The sequence below is a fragment of the Trichechus manatus genome, unplaced genomic scaffold (genome assembly GCF_000243295.1).
Source record: "Trichechus manatus latirostris isolate Lorelei unplaced genomic scaffold, TriManLat1.0 scaffold00148, whole genome shotgun sequence".
Classification (NCBI taxonomy): Eukaryota; Metazoa; Chordata; class Mammalia; order Sirenia; family Trichechidae; genus Trichechus; species Trichechus manatus.
In genome coordinates, this window is record NW_004444084.1 from 4,180,590 (window position 1) to 4,202,252 (window position 21,663).

Below are 21,663 nucleotides of genomic sequence, written 5' to 3' on the forward strand. Positions count from 1 at the left end.
TAAATTTGAATAATAATCATATTAACTGGTCTTCCTTATAGGTGTATGGATATTAGCCTATCACTGACAGTGTTGTACTTCAGGATAGATCTTGAAAAGTTCTTTTTGATGATGAATGCAACGCCATTCCTCTTCAGGTTATCATTCCTGACATAGTTGACCATACGATTGTTCGATTCAAAATGGCCAATACCAGTCCATTTCAGCTCACTAATGCCTAGGATATCGATGTTTATGCATTCAATTTCATGAGGGTACAATCCAAGTATTCTCTCTTGACATTTCTGACAACAAGTCCGTCACACCACTTTTCTTGGATCAACCAGCTAAATGGCTCAATTCAATTTTTTCTCTGAGCCAAATGAATCCTCCTCTTTATCTCTTTTGTAATGCTTTTTTCCCCATAATTTGCTGCCCCCAGGTCCTCTAGCAACACCCTACCAGTTTCATCATTTTCTCGTCTTACCAGCAATCACCAGGATGATCTCACTTCAAACATAATTACATTTACAAAACCTCTGTGCAGCCTAAGAGACACCTAAGAAAGGGCTTTTCTAAGCCAGTTTCTGCCTTCAATGCAGAAATCAGTGTGGAAAAAAAAAATTCTCTCATTTGTAAAGTCTGACCTGTTACATTTTGTGAAATTACCCAACTATCTATTTCTCTCCTCAGAAGTGCAAGTTGTGATCATCATTTTTAGTAACTTTTTTTATGCCACTGACCTTACCTAGCAGAATGAAAGCAGTAGTAGATATATCCATAAAGTATCAAAATCTGTACTGCCTGTTCATCATCCCTAAATGTCAACCTAATCTTTTCTCGGTTTCTAGATCAAGGTAGATCTATGATTTATTTGCTTAAAAAAAAAAGGGGGGGGGGGTAAAAACCATGCCACATCTTAGAATCATTTCCTACCACATAAATTTAATTTGGGAATCAAACAAGCCCATGCTTTAATATTCGCTTATAGCACTTCCACTTCAATACTTTCTCACTTCTACCGAAATGGTAATACCATTTACAAGAATCTGTAATAAACTTAAGTCTTGAAAAAAGCTAAAATTATTAGACAGGATTACAATGATCCTTCTAAAAGTAAATTAAACTAATGTTATATTACTATATTATGTTATAGTGCATTCTTTCCATTGGCCTACCCAAAAACCACACAAGGAATATAGGGCAAATATTACTCCCATTATTTGATGAAAATGCAGCCTGGGACAAATGGCTTGTACCCACACCACTAGTTAGTGGCAGCACCAGCACTGGAATGAAGTTCAAACACCGGGTGCGGTCTGCTGTCCAGTAGATTCAAGAAACCAAACTCACTGGCATCGAGTTGATTTCAACTCATGTCGACCCCATGTGTTACAGAATAGAACTGCTCCAAAGGGTTTTCTTCGCTGTAGTCTTAACGGAAGCAGATCACCTGACCTTTCTTCTGTGGTACTGTTGGGTGGATTTGAACCGCGAACCTCTAGGTTAGTAGTCAGGTGCAAACCATTTGCGCCACCTAGGGATGCTTGTCCACTAAATTACCCAGTCCCATGAGTCAGTTCACACATACCAGTGCATTAACTCTAAAGCCTGCTGATAGCAATATTAAATAGCATAGTTGCAGTCCCCATTCACTGGTTCATTCACTTAACAGGTATACAAAATGCTCTTCCATACCACGCTCCTCCTGGTAAAATATAAATTGGCTGGTGTTCAGGAGTTACTAAGTACCCACAACATGGTAAGAGCTGATTAGAATACAAATATCCTTGGCACCTAAAAGCTTATATTCAGGACTAAGTAAAATATAATAAACAGCTAAACAGTGAATATTAATCTGGGCAGAGAAAATCAAATTTAAGATAATCTGGGGTATAAAACTGCAGGACTAACTGAATGTAGGCTCTGGGTGGGGTAAACAAATGGGAAAAGTTAAGAAAAACTCAGAAACTAAGGGGGTAGTGAGTTTATGTTAATGGGAGAGGAACAACTCAGAAAAGGAAAGTGAGAATGGTTGCACAAATCAAAGAATGTAATTAATGTCACTGAACTGCACATGTAGAAACTGCTGAATTTGTGTATGTTCTGCTGTGTATATTCTCAAAAACAAAAAAAAATTTTAATAAATTATTAAATAAAAAAAGGACTCAGATGTTTCTCAATAAACTGATCAGGTGGATGAGGATAAAACTGAACAAAAGAGAAGAAGCTGCAGAGGAAAGAAGAACTTCATTTCTGACGTACTAAGTCTGAGATGCTTGAAGCACATCCAGGTGGTTAAATCTAGTAGGCTGGTGAAAATCAGGCCCAGAGCTCAGGAAAATGAGGTCAGGGCTTCAGCCCTGGGAGCAGATGTTATCACACAAGGAAAGTGTCTTAGTTATCTAGTGCTGCTACAACAGAAATACCACAAATGGATGGCTTTAACAAACAGAAATTTATTTTCTCAGTTTAGGAGTTTAGAAGTCCAAATTCAGAGGGCCGGCTTGAGGAGAAGGCTTTCTCTCTCTGTCAGCTCTGGAGGAGGGTCCGTGTCTCTTCAGATTCTGCTCCCTGGTTCCTTGGAGATCTCCATGTTTCTTGGTATCTATCTTACGCCATGCCTCCTCTGCTCACTTGTTTTATCTTTTATATCTCAAAAGAGATTGACTCAAGATACACCTTACACTAATCCTGCCTCATTAACAAAGACAACCCATTCCTAAATGGGATTACAACCACAGGCACAGAGGTTAGGATTTACAACACATATTTTTGGGGGACATAATTCAACCCATAACAGAAAGCAAACAGTAAAAGGGCTGAGCAGGAATCCTCATGCACGGCCAACATTTAAGAGAAGGTTATTATATTATTACTCGCTGTGCTGGTGTCAGCCCCTGACTCATGGCAACCCCATGCACAACTGCATGAAACACTGTCTGGTCTTCTACCCATTCCCATGATTGGTTGCAGATCGGACCATTGCAATCTATAGGGTTTTCACTGGCTGATTTTTAGGGAGCGGATCACCAGGGCTTTCTTCCTAGTCTGCCTTAGTATGGAAGCTCACTGAAACCTGTTCAACATGATAGCAACAAGCAATCTTCCACTGACAAGTGGTGGCTACACATAAGGTGCATTGGCCAGGAACCTGAGTCTCCTGTATGGGAGATGAGAATTCTACTGAACCACTGCTGCCCTCTCAAGAGAAAGACAGAAGAAATAAAATGAAAAAAGAAGAATTAAGCATATCACATACTGAGAAAAGGGTGCAGTGGTACAGCTGGGATCTTGAGGAAGAAATAACGTTAGAAAGGGCCACTGAGGAAAAGCGGGATTGACAAGCAGTCAGGAAGCATCTTGAAAAGTCATTTCCTATTACCTCATAAGGAGTTCCTAGATGGTGCAAAGAGTTATGTGCTGGGCTACTAACCAAAAGGCTGGTGGTTCGAACCTACCCAAGGGTGAAGAAAGGCCTGGTGATCTGCTTCCAAAAGGTCACAGCCATGAAAACCCAGCAACAAATGGGGTCGCCATGAGTTGGAATTGACTTGATGACAAATCGTTTGGTTTTGTTTATTTCATTAACTCATATGTTGATATCATTTTTTCACGGATACACCGCTTTCTCAAATCTTCCCCAAACGACAGGTCCTCCTAGTATCTCTTATGTTGGCAATTTTTAATGGGAACCATCTCCCCCAGGTCATCCCCAAGCAACTTTTAAAACAGTTGGAAGGCTAGTCTCATATTCCTTTGATTTCCCGTGTCAAAAGTAACCTTTTCCATCTAAGATGCATTAATTGGTCCCAACCCACCTGGAGCAAAGGAAAATGAAGAACACCAAAGACACAAGGTCAGTATTAGCCCAAGAGACAGAAAGGGCCACATAAACCAGAAACTTCATCAGCCTGAGACCAGAAGAACTAGATGGTACCCGGCTACCACCAGTGACTGCCCTGACAGGGAACACAACAGAGAGTCCCTGATGGAGCAGGAGAAAAGTGAGGTGCAGAACTCAAATTCTAGTAAAAAGACCAGACTTAATGGTTTGAGTGAGATTGAGAGATCCTGGAAGACATGGCCCCCGGACTCTGTTAGCCCAAAACTAAAACCATTCCTGAAGCCAACTCGTCAGACAAAGATTAGACTGGAATATGAGACATAAAATGATACTTGTGAAGAATGTGCTTCTTAGCTCAAGTAAATACATGAGACTAAATGGGCAGCTCCTGTCCAGAGGCGAGATGAGAAGGCAGAGAGGGTCAGGAGCTGGCTGAATGGACATGGGAAATCCAGGGTGGAAAGGAGGAGTGTGCTGTCACAGTATAGGGACAGCAACAAGGGTCACATAACAATGTACGTATAAATTTTTGTACAAGAGACTAACTTGAATTGTAAGCTTTCACTTAAAGCACAAAAATTTTTAAAAAGTAACCTTTTCTTCAATGGTACACGAAGTCTCACGTAAGTCTCTCATGTCAGTGACCTTTTCTAACATTATTGATTTAATACTTAAATTGTTTTACTTTTAATTTGCTTCTCCCTGGTATCCCTTCCCACTACCACCTCCACTCCCTTTTTTTATTTACCATTTCTTTCATTCAGATATTTTAAGCAATAAGGAAATTAAATAAACGAAAAAGAGAAAATTCTCACCATGGCAAAGTAAAATCAATTTACCCCGCTCCCATTTGGAAAGAAATAGTATACCACGCAGAAAACTTATTTCCATTAGTGTCTTACCACTCCCCCCACACACAAAAACATACCAGTTTTCCAAATTAAATCATCACTTCCTCCGTGTACTAAAGAGAGAACTGAAGCTGGGTCTTTCATTTGGATAAGTTCCAGTGCATGTTTATACCGGAGGGAATACCATTTGGCATGTTTTTCATAAACTAGCAGACAGTATGACATTGAGAAACTATCAGAAATTTCACTACTGAGGGATGTGTCTGCTCCAAATGATGGGGTATCATTCTGTGTCTGTCTGCTTTCTCCCAGAGTAAAGCCAAGATTCAGGGAGATTACTATTAATATGGCAAGGAACATTTTTTCTGATTTTTTTTTCATATCACCTGACACTGACAACAATCCCAGGATGGTTCCCAGTCCCTCACAAAATACAACACATCTTCCCATTTTACCAGATTAATCAGCCAAATCAGATAAAGCAACAACATAAAAAATAATGTCATGTTTTGGCATTTTTTTTTAAAAGCCCTGGTGGTGCAGTGGTTAAAGGGCTCATCTGCTAACCAGAAGGTCAGTGGTTAGAACCTACTAGCTGCTCCAAGGGAGAAAGATGTGGTAGTCTGCTTCTGTAAAGACTTATAACCTAGGAAACCCTATGGGGTGACTCTACTCTTTCCTATAGGGTCATTATGAGTCAGAATCAACTGGACATCAGTGGGTTTGGTTTTTTGTTTTTTGGTAGGGGTTGTATTTTTTAAAATACCATTAAGAATGGAGACTTTTAGCATAGAATCTAAAAACCTGAACTAAAAAATCCACTATAAAATATATTACGACTATTTGTCTAAGAGTTAATTATCTTGAAAGAAATCATCTAAAACAAAAGACAGAAAATCTTAGAAAACTGAGGCTTAATTTTCTTCTTTCCTACATACACAACTCTGAAAAAAGGAAATAAATTGGAAAAAAACTGGCCGATCACTAGCCACTATAAAGTTTCTTACTACTCCACAATTCACTTTTTGAGTCCAAACTCATCCCCTACAGTGTTGTATGTATATGTGTCTCACTGTAACACTTTCTTCAGCATTATATTTGGATTCTTGATAATAAAATCAGAATACTGCAGATATGAATTGAGTACTCTGATTAACTAAATACTCCAGTTACATGTAATCCTACAAAGTATTCATACTACCAGAAATATCCACGCTAAAGCTTATATTCACCTGGTCAAAGACAAGAGTCCCTGGGTGGCCCAAACTGTTAAGATGTTCAGCTGCTAACTGAAAGGTTGGCACTTACAGCCCACCCAGAGTGCCCCAGAAGTAAGGCCTGGCAATCTACATCCAAAAAATCAGCCACTGAAAACCCTATGGAGCACAGTTCTACTCTGACACACCTGGGGTCACTATGAGTCAGAACTGACTTGATGACAACTGGTGGCAGTGGTGGCGGCCAAAGACAAGACTGTTAAAATAATTACATTTCTACTGACTGTGCTGTTATCATCCTGCCCCGTTTCCTTTACTTCAAGGACCATTAAGATGAACAAATGTTACCTAAGTTGCTGTGGTTATACAAAAAGCAGCCACTGTAATTCAGTATATGGCAGCTGCAATAGATGGGACCTGCACTAGAGAGCCAGGTGCTCAGTAAGTGGTTTACATTTTCAGGATGAATATCAGCAAGAAACAGGTAGTCAAGTCCTTGGTTGATCAGGCCCAATCCACTGGGGATATGCTACAACGATTATTAGACAGTAGGCAGAGGTTCAGCAGACTAGAGGAAAAGGGAAGACTGGCAGAGCTGCAAAGCTAAAACTGACAGGCAGTAGGTGGGGCCGGGGGATGCAGACACCTTCCTAGAAGGCTAAAATGAGCAGAAATTACTGCCCAGACAGCAGGGATGGCTGGGGCCACAACAGGTGGCAATCACAGCTCTGGCAAGGAAAATGTTGGTGAAAAAGACTAAGCCCTCTTCCCTCACCCTTTCTTACCTATCCATAATAAACATTTTATTGTTTTCTAATATGTTCTGTATGCAGCGTAATATTCAGAATTTTTTAATCTAATATTTCTATTTATACATCTAGAGAAAAGCTTTTCCACTCTCAGTATATACATTACTTTATACTGAACACCAAAGCAATACTGAATGTCAGCTTTATTAGTGTTATATAATCTGAAGAATGCTTAAGCATCATTATTAACACAATTACCACTAGGCTCTAAGAAATCTTAATAATTGAAGGATGTTTGTTAAAGCAGCTTTTCAGTGACTTAAAGCTGAGTGATTATCCGAGTTTTCTGCACTCTTGGAGTACGTGGATTATAAATAACCGTAAGAGGAGGCGGTGTTTAAGGTGGTTATTTCTAAGCCGGTCTTCTCCACTAGACAGGAATGGTTTTCTGTTCCCCCAGGAACTCATTCCCTGACCTTCTAACACAGGACAGCCCCTCAGTTACTACCTGCTGAAAATGGAAATCTAGGGGAAATAAAAATACTGTTGAAGGGCTTCTATTAACCTCATCGTACAGCATGGGAAGAGAGGTAAATGGGAGTAATCAGCCAGACCAATTTAATTTCATTTTGACGCGTGCCAGGACTCCCATTTAAATTAACATAAACGTAACTGCTTTTACTTGTAACATGTCTCTGAAGCAGAACCTCACAGCACCACATTCCTAACCTACTGGTTCCTAAAATTAATTACAGTTCATTTGAAAGATGCAGTTACTTCTGCTCATTTAACTCAAATTCTAATGACTCTAAGAACCAAATGAATGGTTGAGGTAATTACACATCCATACCTTTGATTAGGTTGCCCACTAAACAAGCAAAACGACCTTGGTGGAATAAGCAGCAGTGAAGGAGCTCTTGCAGAATAAACAAGAATCTACGTCAAGAATAAACAGGAAACTAAATAAAACCTAGGTGCAAATTTAAATAACCAAAATAGCCTAAAACAATAGCAGTTCTCACTAAAAACTAAAGAATGACCAAGTAAATAGTGTATAATTATGTAAAGTTTTTCAAATTACTTAAACATGTCTCTCTCTTTTTCCATCTTATTTAATTCCTTCCCTGAAAAATAAGCCATTGAAAACCCTATGGAGCACAGTTGTACTCTGACACACATGAGGTTGCCCTGAGTTAACTGGACAGCAACTGGTATGCATGTTATGTGCCACCAAAAACCTAGCAGCATACATGCAAAAGTAGAGACTGGCTTGAAGTGAAAAACCAAGTGAATGAAGGCAAAGGTGTGTTTGTGCAACAACAAATGGAAGGAAGAGATACCTCACCTTTCTAAGACATTTCAATGACGGCTTTGCATTTAGAGTTTTCTTTCATTATGAACACTGCAGTGCAATGGATAGCTTTTGTGTGGCCTTTCTTGCCATGGTCTTACAACTCCCACCCAAGTGATTGGGCAGGACTGTGTGATACAGTAATTGTGGCCCACCAAAGGGATTGGTCAGTTTGCTATCCAGCTGGGCTTGAAATGAGCAACCAAGAGGCAGGGAAGCAAAACATCCCACAATCACCAAGGAAGAACAGCCATGAGTCAGCACGTCCTTTTGATCCAGGATCCCTGTGCTGAGAAGCTTCTAGACCCAGGAGACAGAATGCTGTAACACTAAAGACAGTGAGACCTGGCAGCAGAGACCTGGCAGCTGGAGACGGCCAGGGAGAGGTGTGCCTACGAGCACAGCTGGGAAGAGGCTGTCCTAATGAAAGAACTGTATCCTGAGTGTTCCTGAACCTGAATTGAAGCCTGTTACTCCTCTAATAAACCCCATAATCATGAGTATGGTCTGTGAGTTTTGTGTGGCCACTGCAATGAATTATCGAACCCAGCAGACTGGACAGTGCCACGGGAAGGACGGCTGGTGTCAGAATTGGTAAAGATTGCAGAGAGAGGAGGCATGTGTGACCTCTGTCTCATAGGAATCAGCCTTGGGCTGTTGATCTTGATTCTCTTTTCCCCTTGTGAAGAGACAGATCAGACACTGACTCCACGCCATTTTTACAGTTGGTGTCAGAAGCAGATTCTTTGCAATGGCTCCAGACTCATGGGAGCATGGAACTTTGTAAGAAAAAGAACAATGAAGCCTGAGAAGTGAAATTTTTGATTCTTAGATGATTACTTTGGTTGTTGTTACCTTTAATGGCTGAAAGGAATGTTATGCTGTAGCCGAAGGGAGAAAAGCTTCAAGCCAAAGCCAGGCCAGATAAGCAGGATAGGGGGCCAGGGTCTACTAGTTCCACCAAGCCAGAGGTCCAAGGCCATAAGCATATGAATGGGAAGACATTTAAGGTGTGGAAAAGAGAAGATGCAACTGGAATGTTTTTAAAAATGGTTATGTGTTTAGGATTATGCATTTAATTGAATATACTATGGATATTGAATGTTTCTCCTACCTAGTGTTGTAAAACAGACCTAAATGTATGACAGAAATGAATACTGGGTATTATAGATTACAGAGAGCATGTGACTCTGCCTTCAGCCAATACTTGACTGGATATGCTAAAAGGGAACTAGGATTTGCCCAACGGAGACACAGACTGTTTGAATGCAAAAGCCCTGTGTATACCCAAGCCCCACCATAAATTTGCATTTGAAAAGACATGCACAACCACCTAGAACTGCTGAGAGAACTAGAGATTTGCCTTTGAAGGAAGGACCTACAGAAAAAACACTGACTGTTTTGCTTTTTGAATTTCAATCAGGTGGTTTGCTGTTGGATGCATCAAGGCAAGAAAAGTCAGTGTTCTTCAGAAGGAGCCCCCTTCCAGGACTGGAAGTTGAAGGAAGCCAGTGAGTAGACAGCTTGGTCTGCTCACTTGTGGTGACCACCTGGGTCCACTCAATGAGCTGAATGCAGCAATGAAGAGACGGGATGAATTTGGACATGTTCCACTGACACCTGTTGTCCCAGTCCATAGGGGCTAGGGATGAGAGAGTGTAAAGGGGCTGTCTGAAGTGCCAGGAGGTGTGTGTGAACTCTTGAGCCTAAGGCTGCTACCCATTGTGACCTAGCTTGGATGGCTAGGGATGAGGTGACCAGAACCCAACCAAAGAGAAAGATGTTTGACACCATGAGCTGGTGTACACTGCTGCAATTTGACGGCTTGCTCTGGACTGGACTTTACTTATGGATGCAGATGCTCAAAATTCCAACCAAAACAGAAGACTCTTCAAGACCAAGGAACATGCGTATCTCCTCAGAGTACTGGTTTGCCAGGGATGAGCAGTTTAAACATTGGCTATCTAAAATGGGGGGAGATAAAGGCTTGAAGTGGCTGGCTTACATGCATTCATGAGTGTGCTTACATTAAATGAGGGGACCAGGGAGAATCCCCCACTGAATAGTTTCCTCTTTTCCTGATGGGTCTGGGGAAAGGGGGTGGGGAAGATGTTGATAGGATTATATGAGTCAGTTGTGAGTGTTGATTGTTAACAGGGTTAACTGTGACTGTAAAAACTAATTGTACAAGCTGTAAGTGTGAAAGAGTGGACTAAGCGGGAGGCACTGCTGGACTGGAGTACAGTGGCTGAACCTAAAGTCCCTTAAAGGTTTTGCTATGCTGATACCTCATGAGGCTCAGAGCAAGGGAATAATCTTCTCTCGGTCAAATTTTATCAGAGTCCAGGAAGAGTGAAGACAAGATGACTTGGAGAACCTGACCAGGTCACGTGGACAACTGCAGCAGACCTGAATGGCTGGTAACTTAGTAACCTCACCCTTAGTGCTTTTTGCCCTACTGAAGGATTAGTTGTTAATGACTGTTTTGGACTGGTGAAATGATTGGGAGGAGGAAGTGATGCCCCCAAGTATGAAAGAATCATGGCTAGAAAAGCCAGGGGGTGGCCTGCAGTGCGATGGATCACTTTTGTGTGGGTTTTCTCACCAGGTTCTTGTAACTCCCACCCAAGTGACTGGGCAGGACTGTGTGACAGGGTAATTGTGGCCCACTAAAGGGACTGGTCAGTATTATAGATTGAACTATGTCCCCCAAAAATATGTGTCAACTTGGTTAGGCCATGATTCCCAGTATTGTGTGGTTGCCCTCCATTTCGTGATTGATGTAATTTTCCTATGTGTTGTAAACCCTCTCTCTGCTTGTAGTTAATGATGCAAGACTGGGTTATGTTAAAGAGGATTAAGGTGGGATGTAACACCCTTACTCAGGTCACATTCCTGATCCAACGTAAAGGGAGTTTCCCTGTGGTATAGCCTTTATCACATTTATCTTACAAGAGATAAAAGGAAAGAGAAGTAAGCAGAGAGTAGGGGACCTCAGACCACCAGGAAAGTAGTGCCGGGAGCAGAGCACGTCCTTTGGACGTGAGGTGCCTGTGTGGAGATGCTCCTAGACCGAGTGAAGATTGATGACAAGGACCTTCCTCCACAGCCAACAGAGAGAAAGCCTTCCCCTGGAGCTGGTGCCCTGAATTCGGACTTCTAGCCTACTAGACTGTGAGAAAATAAACTTCTGTTTGTTAAAGCCATCCACTTGTGGTATTTCCGTTATAGCAGCACTAGATGACAAAGACAGTCAGTTCTGCCTTTCCACTAGGCTTGAAATCAGCCACCCCAGAGGCAGGAAAGGAGAAGATCCCACGACCACCACAGAAGAACAGCCAGAAGCCACCACATCCTTTTGACCTGAGATCCCTGTGCTGAAAAGCTCCTGGACCCAGGAGACAGAGAACTGTTAACACTAAAGACAGTGAGACCCAGCAGCAGAAGACAGCATGCTTCCTGCTTCCTTGACTGGCTACCTCCATCGCCTCTCTATTAAACCAAACCCTACACTTTTGAGCTGCACTTCTCTCCCTCAGACAGTCACTCATGTTGAGTGACTCTGGGCAAAGGCCAAGGGCCAAGGAAAGGTGTGCCTGCAAGCATGGCTAGGAAGAGGCCATCCTGTTGGAAGAACTGCATCTGCAGTGTTCCTGAGCCTGAATTATAACCTGTTACTTCCCTAAAAAACCTCATAATCGTGAGTACAGTCTGTGAATTTTCTGTAGCCTTGCAATGAATTATCGAACCCAAAAGAGAAGTAGACAGTGCTGTGGGAGAGACAGTTGGTGTCAGAATTGATAAAGATTTCGAAGAGAGGAGGCATGTGTGACTTGTGCCCCACAGGAATCAGCCTTGGGCTACTGATCTTGATCCTCCTTCCGCTTTGTGAAGGGAGAGTTCAGACACCACCACCACGCCATTTTTACAAACACCTACCTAATCCCCAGATCACTAGTGCAGCACAGCAATGTTTTCCAACCCTGAGGTCTATGGACACTGGTGGTAGATACCCTTGAGAAATTTAGTGCTTCCTTCTGGATAACGTCTGCATATTCTCCATCATCAACTTAAAGCAACCAAGCTCTACCACTTGATTTGGTTTCCTCCTTATTTGTTATGGATCACTAGCACCAGGAACTACTGCTTCAAGAACAGAGGCAAAAGGATTGGAATAGTGGGAAGGTTGTCATCAAGGAAAGAAGATTTTGAAGAAATGCAGTTCCAACTGAGAAAATTAGTGAGAAAATGAATCATCAACAACACGTAAGGTAGTATCAGCACTCTTTGTGTGAGAGGAAATTTAGTTTCAGAAAACATCATCCATTAATTAAACGTAGTACAAGTTTTTATTATTTTGTTCTTGTTGTTAGGTGCCATTGAGTTGTTTCCGACTCACAGTCACCCTACATAAAACAGAACGAAATGCTGCCTGATCCTGTGCCATCCTCACAATCGCTGCTATGTTTGAGCCCATTGTTGCAGCCACTGTGTCAATCCATTTCGTTGAGGGTCTTCGTCTTTTTTGCTGACCCTCTACTTTACCAAGCATGACATCCTTCTCCAGAGACTGATCCCTCCTGATTACATGTCCAAAGTAAGACAAAGTCTCATCACCCTAGCTTCTAAGGAGCATTCTAGTTGCACTTCTTCCAAGGCAGATTTGTTCATTCTTCTGGTACATTCAATATTCTTCACCAACACCACAATTTAAATGCATCAATTCTTCTTCAACCTTCCTTATTCTTCTTCAGTTTTCACATGCATATGAGGCAATTAAAAATACCATGGCTTGGGTCAGGTGCACTTTAGTCCTCAGAATGACATCTTTGTTTTTTAATACTTCAAAGAGGTCTTTTGCAGCAAATTTGCCCAATGCAATAAATCATTTGATTTCTTGATTGTTGCTTTCATGGGTGTTAATTGTGGATCCTAGTAAAATGAGATCCTTGACAACTTCAATCTTTTCTCTGTTTATTATGATGTTGCTTATTGGTCCAGTTGTGAGGATTTTTATTTTCTTTATGTTGAGATGTAGTCCACACTGAAGGCTGTAGTCTTTGATCTTCATCAGTAAGTGCTTCAAATCCTCTTCACTTTCTGCAAGCAAGGTTATGTCATCTGCATAATGAAAGTTGTTAATATTTCTCCAGTTCTGATGCTGCATTCTTCATATAGTCCAGCATCTCAGATTATTTGCTCAGCATACAGATTTAGTTTTACTTTTACAGAATTAGTTTTACAGTATTATTTATAGTTAATTTGTAAGCTGATTTGATTTTAAGATTGTATGAATATTACAAACATAAAAATTATGCAGTTTCAAGCTTATATATATTTATTTAACTATCACAACAAATAATTAAATCTATATTAAAATCCATGAACATTTTTTTTTTCCTTTAAAAGTGTGAGAAACAAGCTTGTGAAATACTATCCTAAATGCTTAAGAAAAAGGTATGGTGATCTTCTGAAAATCAGCCAATGAAAACTCTATGGATCACAACAGTCCTATCTGCAACCGATCATGTGCAGGGCTCAACAGCATTTCATTCTGTTGTGCAGGGGCTGCCTTGAGTCAGCAGCTGAGGAAAACATCTTAAACATCCTAAGTTAAAGGCAGACCAAATACAGTAGCTGAGCAGCCCTACCCTAAGGAAAAGAGAGGAAGGAGACAGTGATAAGGAAGAAGGGCCAAGATGTTGCAGGGCAGGGCAGAGAAAAGAATGTTGATATCCTCTCCCCACCCAATCAGTTCAATTCAGTGAGTACAATTCTGCCCTTTGATTTTTTGTTTTGTTTTTCTGCTCTTGCAAGGACAAAGCTCGTTCCACTTAAAGTTGGTTCTTTGAACTCAAACGTATAAAAAGAAAAAGTAAACAGGAAATCACATGAGAAATCCATTTCAAAATGTTTCTTTTCAGTATGTGTGAATGTGGTGCAAAAATGGAGAAAATCAATAAGCAAAGGCAGTCTGTGATTTCACAACTCAAGTTTTAAGACTAGTACCTGTTAAAAGTACAAAGTTCATGGAACAACACTTTGCACTGTGCCACCAGGGCTCCTTCTGAATCATACAGTATGACCTAAAACCCGATTCATCAGTAGTGTCAAAAACATTCTCACTAGATGTGTATATGGACTAACAAAATGAACAAATAATCCCAGTGGTAATTAAGATGTTTTATAGATGTCTGATTTGATGTAAGATGGAAAATAAAGCCACTGAACTTACCGGGTGGGCAAAAAAGAAAATTCCAAAGTTATTACAATACAGAGACAAAACGCTTAAATCCACAGATAACAGTGAAAGTTAATATTTCTGGTGACAGGAACTTGAACAAAAACTTTCAGTCTAAAATGACCAAAACTAACTATACCAGTCTCCAAAATAATGGAGATCAACAGCAACCAAAATCTCAGGTCCCATAGAATGGGGCCCCAAGCTGCTCAGACTAACTTCATAAATGATAGTACTTCTTGGCTTTGGTGAACCCATGCCATAACAGTTAATGAAGCAGACTTCCTTTAAACGAGCACCAGCCTGCCCAACATCTGCTATCAAGTAGGAATAAACCTCCTCCCAACAAAAATAAAGACCCTAGAGCTTAGCTTGATGCAGCCCTCATCCAAACATCACACCTAAACTTGGTCTTAGAAGAACAGGAATCAAAAACTCAGTATAGTGGATACCACAGCCTCCACCAGCCTGAGCCCAGAAGAACTAGACTGTGCCCGGCTACTAAGCAACAACCACTCTGACGGGGATCATAATAGCGGGTCTCCGACAGAGCGGGAGAAAACGGTAGAACAAAATTCAAATTCACAAAAAAAAAAAAAAAAAAAGACCAGACTTACTGGTCTGACAGAGACTGGAAGAACCCTCGAGACTATGGCCCCCAGACCCTCTTTTAACTCAGAACTGAAGCCACTCTCAAAGTTCACTCTTCAGCTAAAGATTAGACAGGTCTATAAAACAAACAATAACATACGTAAGGTACGTGCTTCTTGGTTCAGTCATCTATACAAGACCAAAAGGGCAACACTTGCCCAAAGCAGTGACGAGAAGGCAGGAAGGGACAGGAAAAATGGACGGGTGGAAACAGGGAGTTAGGGTGTGGCAGGGGAGAGTACTGATTGCAACCAATGTCACAAAACAATTTGCGTATAAACTGTTAAATGAGAAACGAATTTGCTCTGTAAAGTTTCACCTAAAGCACCATTAAAAAAAAAAAAAACTCAGTATGGTGGAGAAAATACTATAAGAAACATCAGGAAATCTATTTTCAGGCTTAGCTCTATTAACAGGAGCCTATCACTTATCACTTAACATTATGGGGTGATTTATCTTTAAAACGAGGATAAATAACAACTACAATTTGAGTGCTTGGAATATACCAAAACAACATGATGAGTTCCACATAATAATCATTTTACATTATATGTTTAATACTCAGACCAGCCCAAAGAGGTGGGGCTTATTTTCCTCTCTTCACAGAGAAGGCAGGACCCAGAGAGGTGAAACCACTTGCCAGTTCTCATACAATATTTGACAGAATTTAACCACAGGGTATAGCTCAATTCACTTAAATTAACTCTCAGCCTTTTTGTCAGAGTGGATGTGAATATTAAATGCAATCATTCAAATGTTAAGCATCTTACGTATATTACTTAAAACTGAAATCTTCTAGTTCAATATCTTCATTTACAAGGACTCCTCCAAAAAGTCTACTAAAGAAACCTACATCTTGAACCATAGCTTGAGGAGGATGTGTGACTCCTACTGGTACAGACAGTCATGCGTGTATTAACCAAGAAAGTACATGCAAAAACTCCCACAGACAAGTTATTAACAAGGGTGGAAATAGTATAAGATACTTAGAAAGGAATCACTGATTGTCAGCTAAAGAAGGTTATACTAAGAAATCATTTAACTATTAACAAAAATATCAGCAGAGTGCTAAAAACCTGAAATGGATAGTGAATAAATCAGTTGCCATCCAGTCAATTCTGATTCATGGCACCCCCATGTGTGCTGGAGGAGAACTGTGCTCCATCAAGTTTTCAATGACCGATTTTTCAGAAGCAGACCGCCAGACTTTTCTTCTGAGGTATCTCTGGGTGGGCTCAAACCTCCAAACTTTTAGTTAGCAGATGAGCTCGTTAACCTTTTGCATCTCCCAGGGATGCCAGATAGTGGATACCAGATGCCTTGAGTTGATTCTGACTCATGGATGTTGTTGCTGTTGTTAGGTACTGTTGAGTCAGTTCCAGCTCATAGTCACCCTCTGTACAACAGAGCAAAACACTGCCCAGTCCTGCATCATCCTCACAATCATTATTATGCTTGAGTCCATTGTTGCAGCCACTGTGCCAATCCTTCTCATTGAGGGTCTTCCTCTTTTTCGCTGACCCTTTACTTTACCAAGCATGATGGCACTCTCCAGGGACTGATCCCTCCTGATAATATGTCCAAAGTACGTAAGACAAAGTCTTGCCATCCTCACTTCCAAGGAACATTCTGGCTGTACGTACTCCAAGACAGATTTCTTTGTTCTTTTGGCAGTCCATGGTATATTCAATATTCTTCACCAACATCACAACTCAAAGGCGTCAATTCTACTTCGGTTCTCCTTATTCACGGTCCAGCTTTCACATGCATATGAGGCAATTGAAAACACCATGGCTTGGGTCAGGTGCACCTTGGTCTTCAAGGTGACATCTTTGCTTTTTAACAGCAGATTTTTGCAGATTTGCCCAATGCAATCAGTCCTTGAATTTCTTGACTGCTGCTTCCATGGGTGTTGATTGTGGATCACCGTTATCAGTAGTAGCTTCAAATTCAGAAATTAAGTGAATACAGGCATAGAACATATTTTCTTTACCCTGGTTAAGTAACACATGATAAGTAAATGTTTTAGTATTTGGGATGGATAAAACAAAAAGGATTTAGGGGCACACTGATTTTCTACTCTACACAAGACATTTTGCTAAACTCCATCATTACCTCTGATACATGCTTCAAAATACAGATCAGATGCTAGCGTTGTCTCAGTTTCAGACACACACAACCCCATCATGTTGTTACTGACTTTGCACTTGACAGGTACAAAGATATTGCCCTGAAATATATCCTTCAGGATTGCCAGATCACCCAAGGCCTCTCCACTTCATGAAAATAGCTCATTCACTCAGTTATCCAACCCCATTACCTTCGAGTCAATTCCAACTCATAGTGACGACCCTATAGAGACCCTATAGGGCGAGCAGAACTGCCTCACAGGGTTTCAAAGGCTGTAATCTTTATGCGAGCACTGCCACATCTTTCTCCTGCTGAGGGACTGGTGGGTTCAAACCACCGACCTTTCAGTTAGCAGCCGAGCTCTTTAACCACTGTGCCACCAGGGCTCTTTCACTCCGTTATCAGAGGCCAGAAATTCCGTGGCTTCACTTCAGTGGCTAAAGCATTCAGAAGCCTCTATTAAAATGCAAATACCTCTTGGGAAAAGGAACAAGTTACGCCTTATCATTCAGTCACTCAATTCTCGGTATGAGAAACTATGAGTTTCAGATACTCTCTTAGGTTTTAGTAATTGAAAGAGAAGATAAGACCCTGAGAGGGCCAGAGGGAGGAAAGAAAAGCTGTTCAGGAAGTATATGGGAAAGGGCGTGGGAGAAGCCCCTAAGGGCAGTCTTTGCCTTCAATAGATCTGGGAAGTTCTGATTTACCATATGTCACTAAACTCCCACCCCCAGTGATTCCGCCAACACCTGATACACCATGCAAACCACACATTAAGATGCCCAGAAAACCTGCAATACGATAAAACCTACTGGGCCCACGTTGTTAAGTCATCTTATCGAAGGGCAAAACTGCAAATGTGTATTAAAAAAGAAAAAAGCCAACTCAATGACTGAAACCAATGAAGAGTCACTAACTTACGTAAGAAATTAATATTTTCTTTCTAAAATAAACTAGCCTAATTTTATCCTAAGACCTAAACTTGATCTCCCTTAAAAAGCTTTTTTAGGTGTTAAAACTAGGCACAATAACTTTACAAAAACCAGCAATAGTTTTCAACATATTTCCAGCAGTGTTATTCAAAAAGATGACTTTGAACGACTTTCCTCAGGAGGTACTCCAGTGCCCATTAGGAGAACTTTCCCTTCTGTGTAGATATGGAAGTAAATAAGCTAAGAACACTTAAGAACAAACTCTGTTGGCCACCAGCAGGGGAGCTCTTCAGCTTTTGTCCCCAAACCCATTCAAACAAAAGAAGCTCCTCCGTCCCACCCCTCGGACCCGCACCCTGCGGGGACCCTCCAGACCCCGGCGGCCATCCCGGCCCCGCCAGCCTACTTACTCCTCAGCGCCCCGATGAGCAGAGAGCCGTCCTTAATAAGCTCTTTGATGAACTTGTTGGTTCGCTCTAGCTCAATCTCGTGACACTGCAGGCGCTCTCTGAAATCCGGGCTGTCTAAGTAGGAATCGCTGAACTCCAGAGTGGGCAGCCCCATGGCACAGGCACTGCCAGCGGCGGCCGGGGACACGTCCCGGCCGGCAGTCAGGGCGAGGGCAGCCGGCGACCGCGGCTACCGCTGGGGACGCGCGATCGCAGGGAACGCGCCGGGTCGCGAGGGGAAGGCGCAAAGGAAACGGGCCCCCGCGCGCCGCCTGCGCCGGGCTCCCGCGGCGCGCGGACGCCCCCAAGCTCAGTCTTCCTCCCCCGAGGCGAGACGAGCAGGCGCGGGTCTGCTCAAGTCGTTGTCATCAGGACGCATCGTCGCTCCGGGCACGGAGGCTGCGAGGCTCCGGACCACGGCCAGAGCAGGAAAGTTTCTCTTGCGTCGCGCAGACACTTCCGGCAGCTCCACTCTGCTGCTCTCTTGACAGTCGTTAGCGCTGTGAGCCAGAAGCGCCCAGCAGCAACTCCGGCCGCGCCAAGGAAGCCCTCCCCCTTGGTGGACGCAGGCCCAGAGAGCTTGCAAATCGGGCCTGGACTTGGAGACCCTCCTCCCAGCCTTCGCGCTTGCACCCCCCGCTACCCCGCCACCCCGCCCCTTCGCCCATTTACCCTCCTGCCCCCACCCACAGTCAGGCACTGCGCTCCCGGGCTCCCCGCGCTGCCGCAGCGCGTTTGCGCTCCTGCCTTCGCTCGAGGCGTTAACCCTGTCCCCTCCTGGGCACCCGGCTCCATCTCGCCAACGGTGACACTTCGGGGTCCTCCGCTCCACCAAAGGATCTCAAACCCTCCACCCCTCCTCCCCACCACCCACTCCCTTGGAATTGTCTGGGAGAGAAAGCAATGTTAACCTTCCCAAAAGCTTGGAATTGCTTTTGAAGCCTGGGAGGAAGATCCTACTTTCTAACATTACTTTAGATTTTACTTCACACTTTTCCACTGAATGTATATAAATTTCAGGTTGAAAAGTTTTTCTCTTTCCTATCCCTTGCTTCATACTATATTGATTCAAGAACGGCAAGGTTTTTATAATTCAAAAGGAAAAGCTTCATAGGCCTTGTTTTATTTTGTTCTATTTTCCAAGCTGCTGGGAAGGTGGGAAGATTTTAGGTCGTCCTCATTTCCCAAATACGCACCTCAGGCTTAGGTTCTTCTACTTCTAGAAGAATACCTATTTGAATTACAAATACTAATATCTTTTATAGGCACCTGGAGGGAATTATCCTACAGACATGAAGATTTTTAAATTGTTGAAGCGGTCTATAGTTCTGAATGAATAATTTCTACCAAGAAGCAATTACCCTTTCCCTGGTAGAGGTTCACTTAATAAATTTCTGTTTTCTTGAAACAATGACAGCAAAAGAAACTGCTGCTTTGCATTTCTTCTGCCACCATCTATAGGATTTTTGAGAACTCAGTTATTTTTCTTCAGGATCTGCTTTTAATTTCTATGTTTTCATTGCTTTGTCCATTTGAACCATCTGCTAAAAAGCTCTGTTCAACAAGGCATGGGAAAAATTCCATTAAAGTGCTTTACATTCTTCCCAGTTAAGTTTCAGGGGTTGTCAAGATTTTAGTTTTAAATGGTTAAAAAACAAAAAAAGAATATTAAAAATAGCACATAAATCTTGGACTAAGACAGATAAGATGATTTTTATAGTACATTTGATGGCTTGATTTAAGTTCCTCTGGGCCAGAGATTGCACTTAAAAACCCTCCATCGATATTATTCCTCAACATACTGGCAAAATGGCAAAAATTTCCACTTCACTAATGACACCATTGGAATCATTTTAACTCCAAGTATCTGACTTATGTCTGTCAGTGAAATACTCTTCATTTGGGGGACAATAATGCTATTTGTCAGTTAATGATGCAACATGAAAAGCAGTAGGGCTATTTTTCACCTGAGATGATTTTACACTATTCATTACACAGCCTAAACCAGTCAGGCCAAACAAATAGTTTCCTTTCAACTTTTGCCATGTTGCTGCTCCAAAGAATTAAATCCAATGCCAACTGCTCAGATAGGAAACAGGATAAAATATAACAAACTCTTCCTGTTTTTCATTAAATCGATGTCCTGTGGTTAATTTTTTAAAAATGTACCAGCAGCCTTTGATAAGCAGCATTTAATATGTTGGGTGTCAGTTTTCATTTTTCTTTAAAAGTCTTACATGCCAGGACAAATTTATTCTAAATTCTAAGATATGGATGACTGTTTACCCATCTGTGTATGTAACTACATGGTTTATGCCTACTGCTAGGCTAGTAGCATCTGCATGAAGAAATGATTTATAGAAAAAGATAAATAAAGCAAGTATAGTACCTGTCTTCAAGAAGTTCTCAGAATAGAAAACATGGGAAATGAGTGCCTATATAACACGAGGCAGAATGTGCTATGTTCCATGAACCTCACAGGGACGTCATGCCAATTATGCACTAATGCCGTTATCAATATATTTCAACTCAAGTCCATCACTGTGTTTACATGGAATTAAGATTCTTCCTCTTACTCTTCACCCAGTAGTCCCCAAAGTCTGGTATGTTATAATAGACTCTTTTCCTGTAGATGCGTTTAGGGTTACATATAACTTAGTCCTGTGATTCATACTTTAATTATACCTGCTAGTCAGGCTTTCTCTTATGCTGTAATAACCCAGCTACTTGCGAGACACCAGAAATGCTTGTGCTTCAAGGTGGATTTACTGTCGGTTTTGTACTGTCATTTTCATGTATTATTTTTCCCACCATGGTAATTGAACCAGATTCTTTCTAGGAGGATAGACTCTTCAAATAAAACATTGTCTATGCCTGCAAGCCTGTTTTCATAGGAAATTTTAATGAACGGAAATGTAGCCTTTCCAAAAAATTTCCACTTCACAATATGTGGCCCTGTCAGCTGCATGGTGAGCTGCATACATATTATTGGCTGACATACTGTTTGGCATGGTTGCTGGCACAGAGAGATGGCTCTGTTTGTTTTCTTAATTCCAAAATGGGATGTGTGGAGCCTTGTTTGTTTATATTTAAGAGCAAAAAACGTAGTTGGGGATAGTAAACTAATATATGGTATTTGAAATCTGCTGAAACCTTTTTTCTTGACCTACATCATGTCTGGCACTTAAGACTGGAACTAATGTACTCAATAAATGTTTCTGTTGAGTTGTTATTATTTCTCAATTCGTTATATAGACTTAGGCCTC

At 41.6% G+C, this 21,663-nt stretch overlaps 1 protein-coding gene across 1 annotated transcript in view; it reads right to left on the minus strand.

The window, feature by feature from the left end:
* ARHGAP42 (Rho GTPase activating protein 42) overlaps positions 1–18,512 on the minus strand; it is a 313,582-nt gene extending 295,070 nt beyond the window's left edge. Inside the window, exon 1 of the mRNA XM_004385873.1 lies at positions 18,359–18,512. Coding sequence (XP_004385930.1) covers positions 18,359–18,512 — 154 coding nt within the window. The remainder of the gene's footprint in view (positions 1–18,358) is intronic.
* Between the last annotated feature and the right edge of the window lie 3,151 nt (positions 18,513–21,663).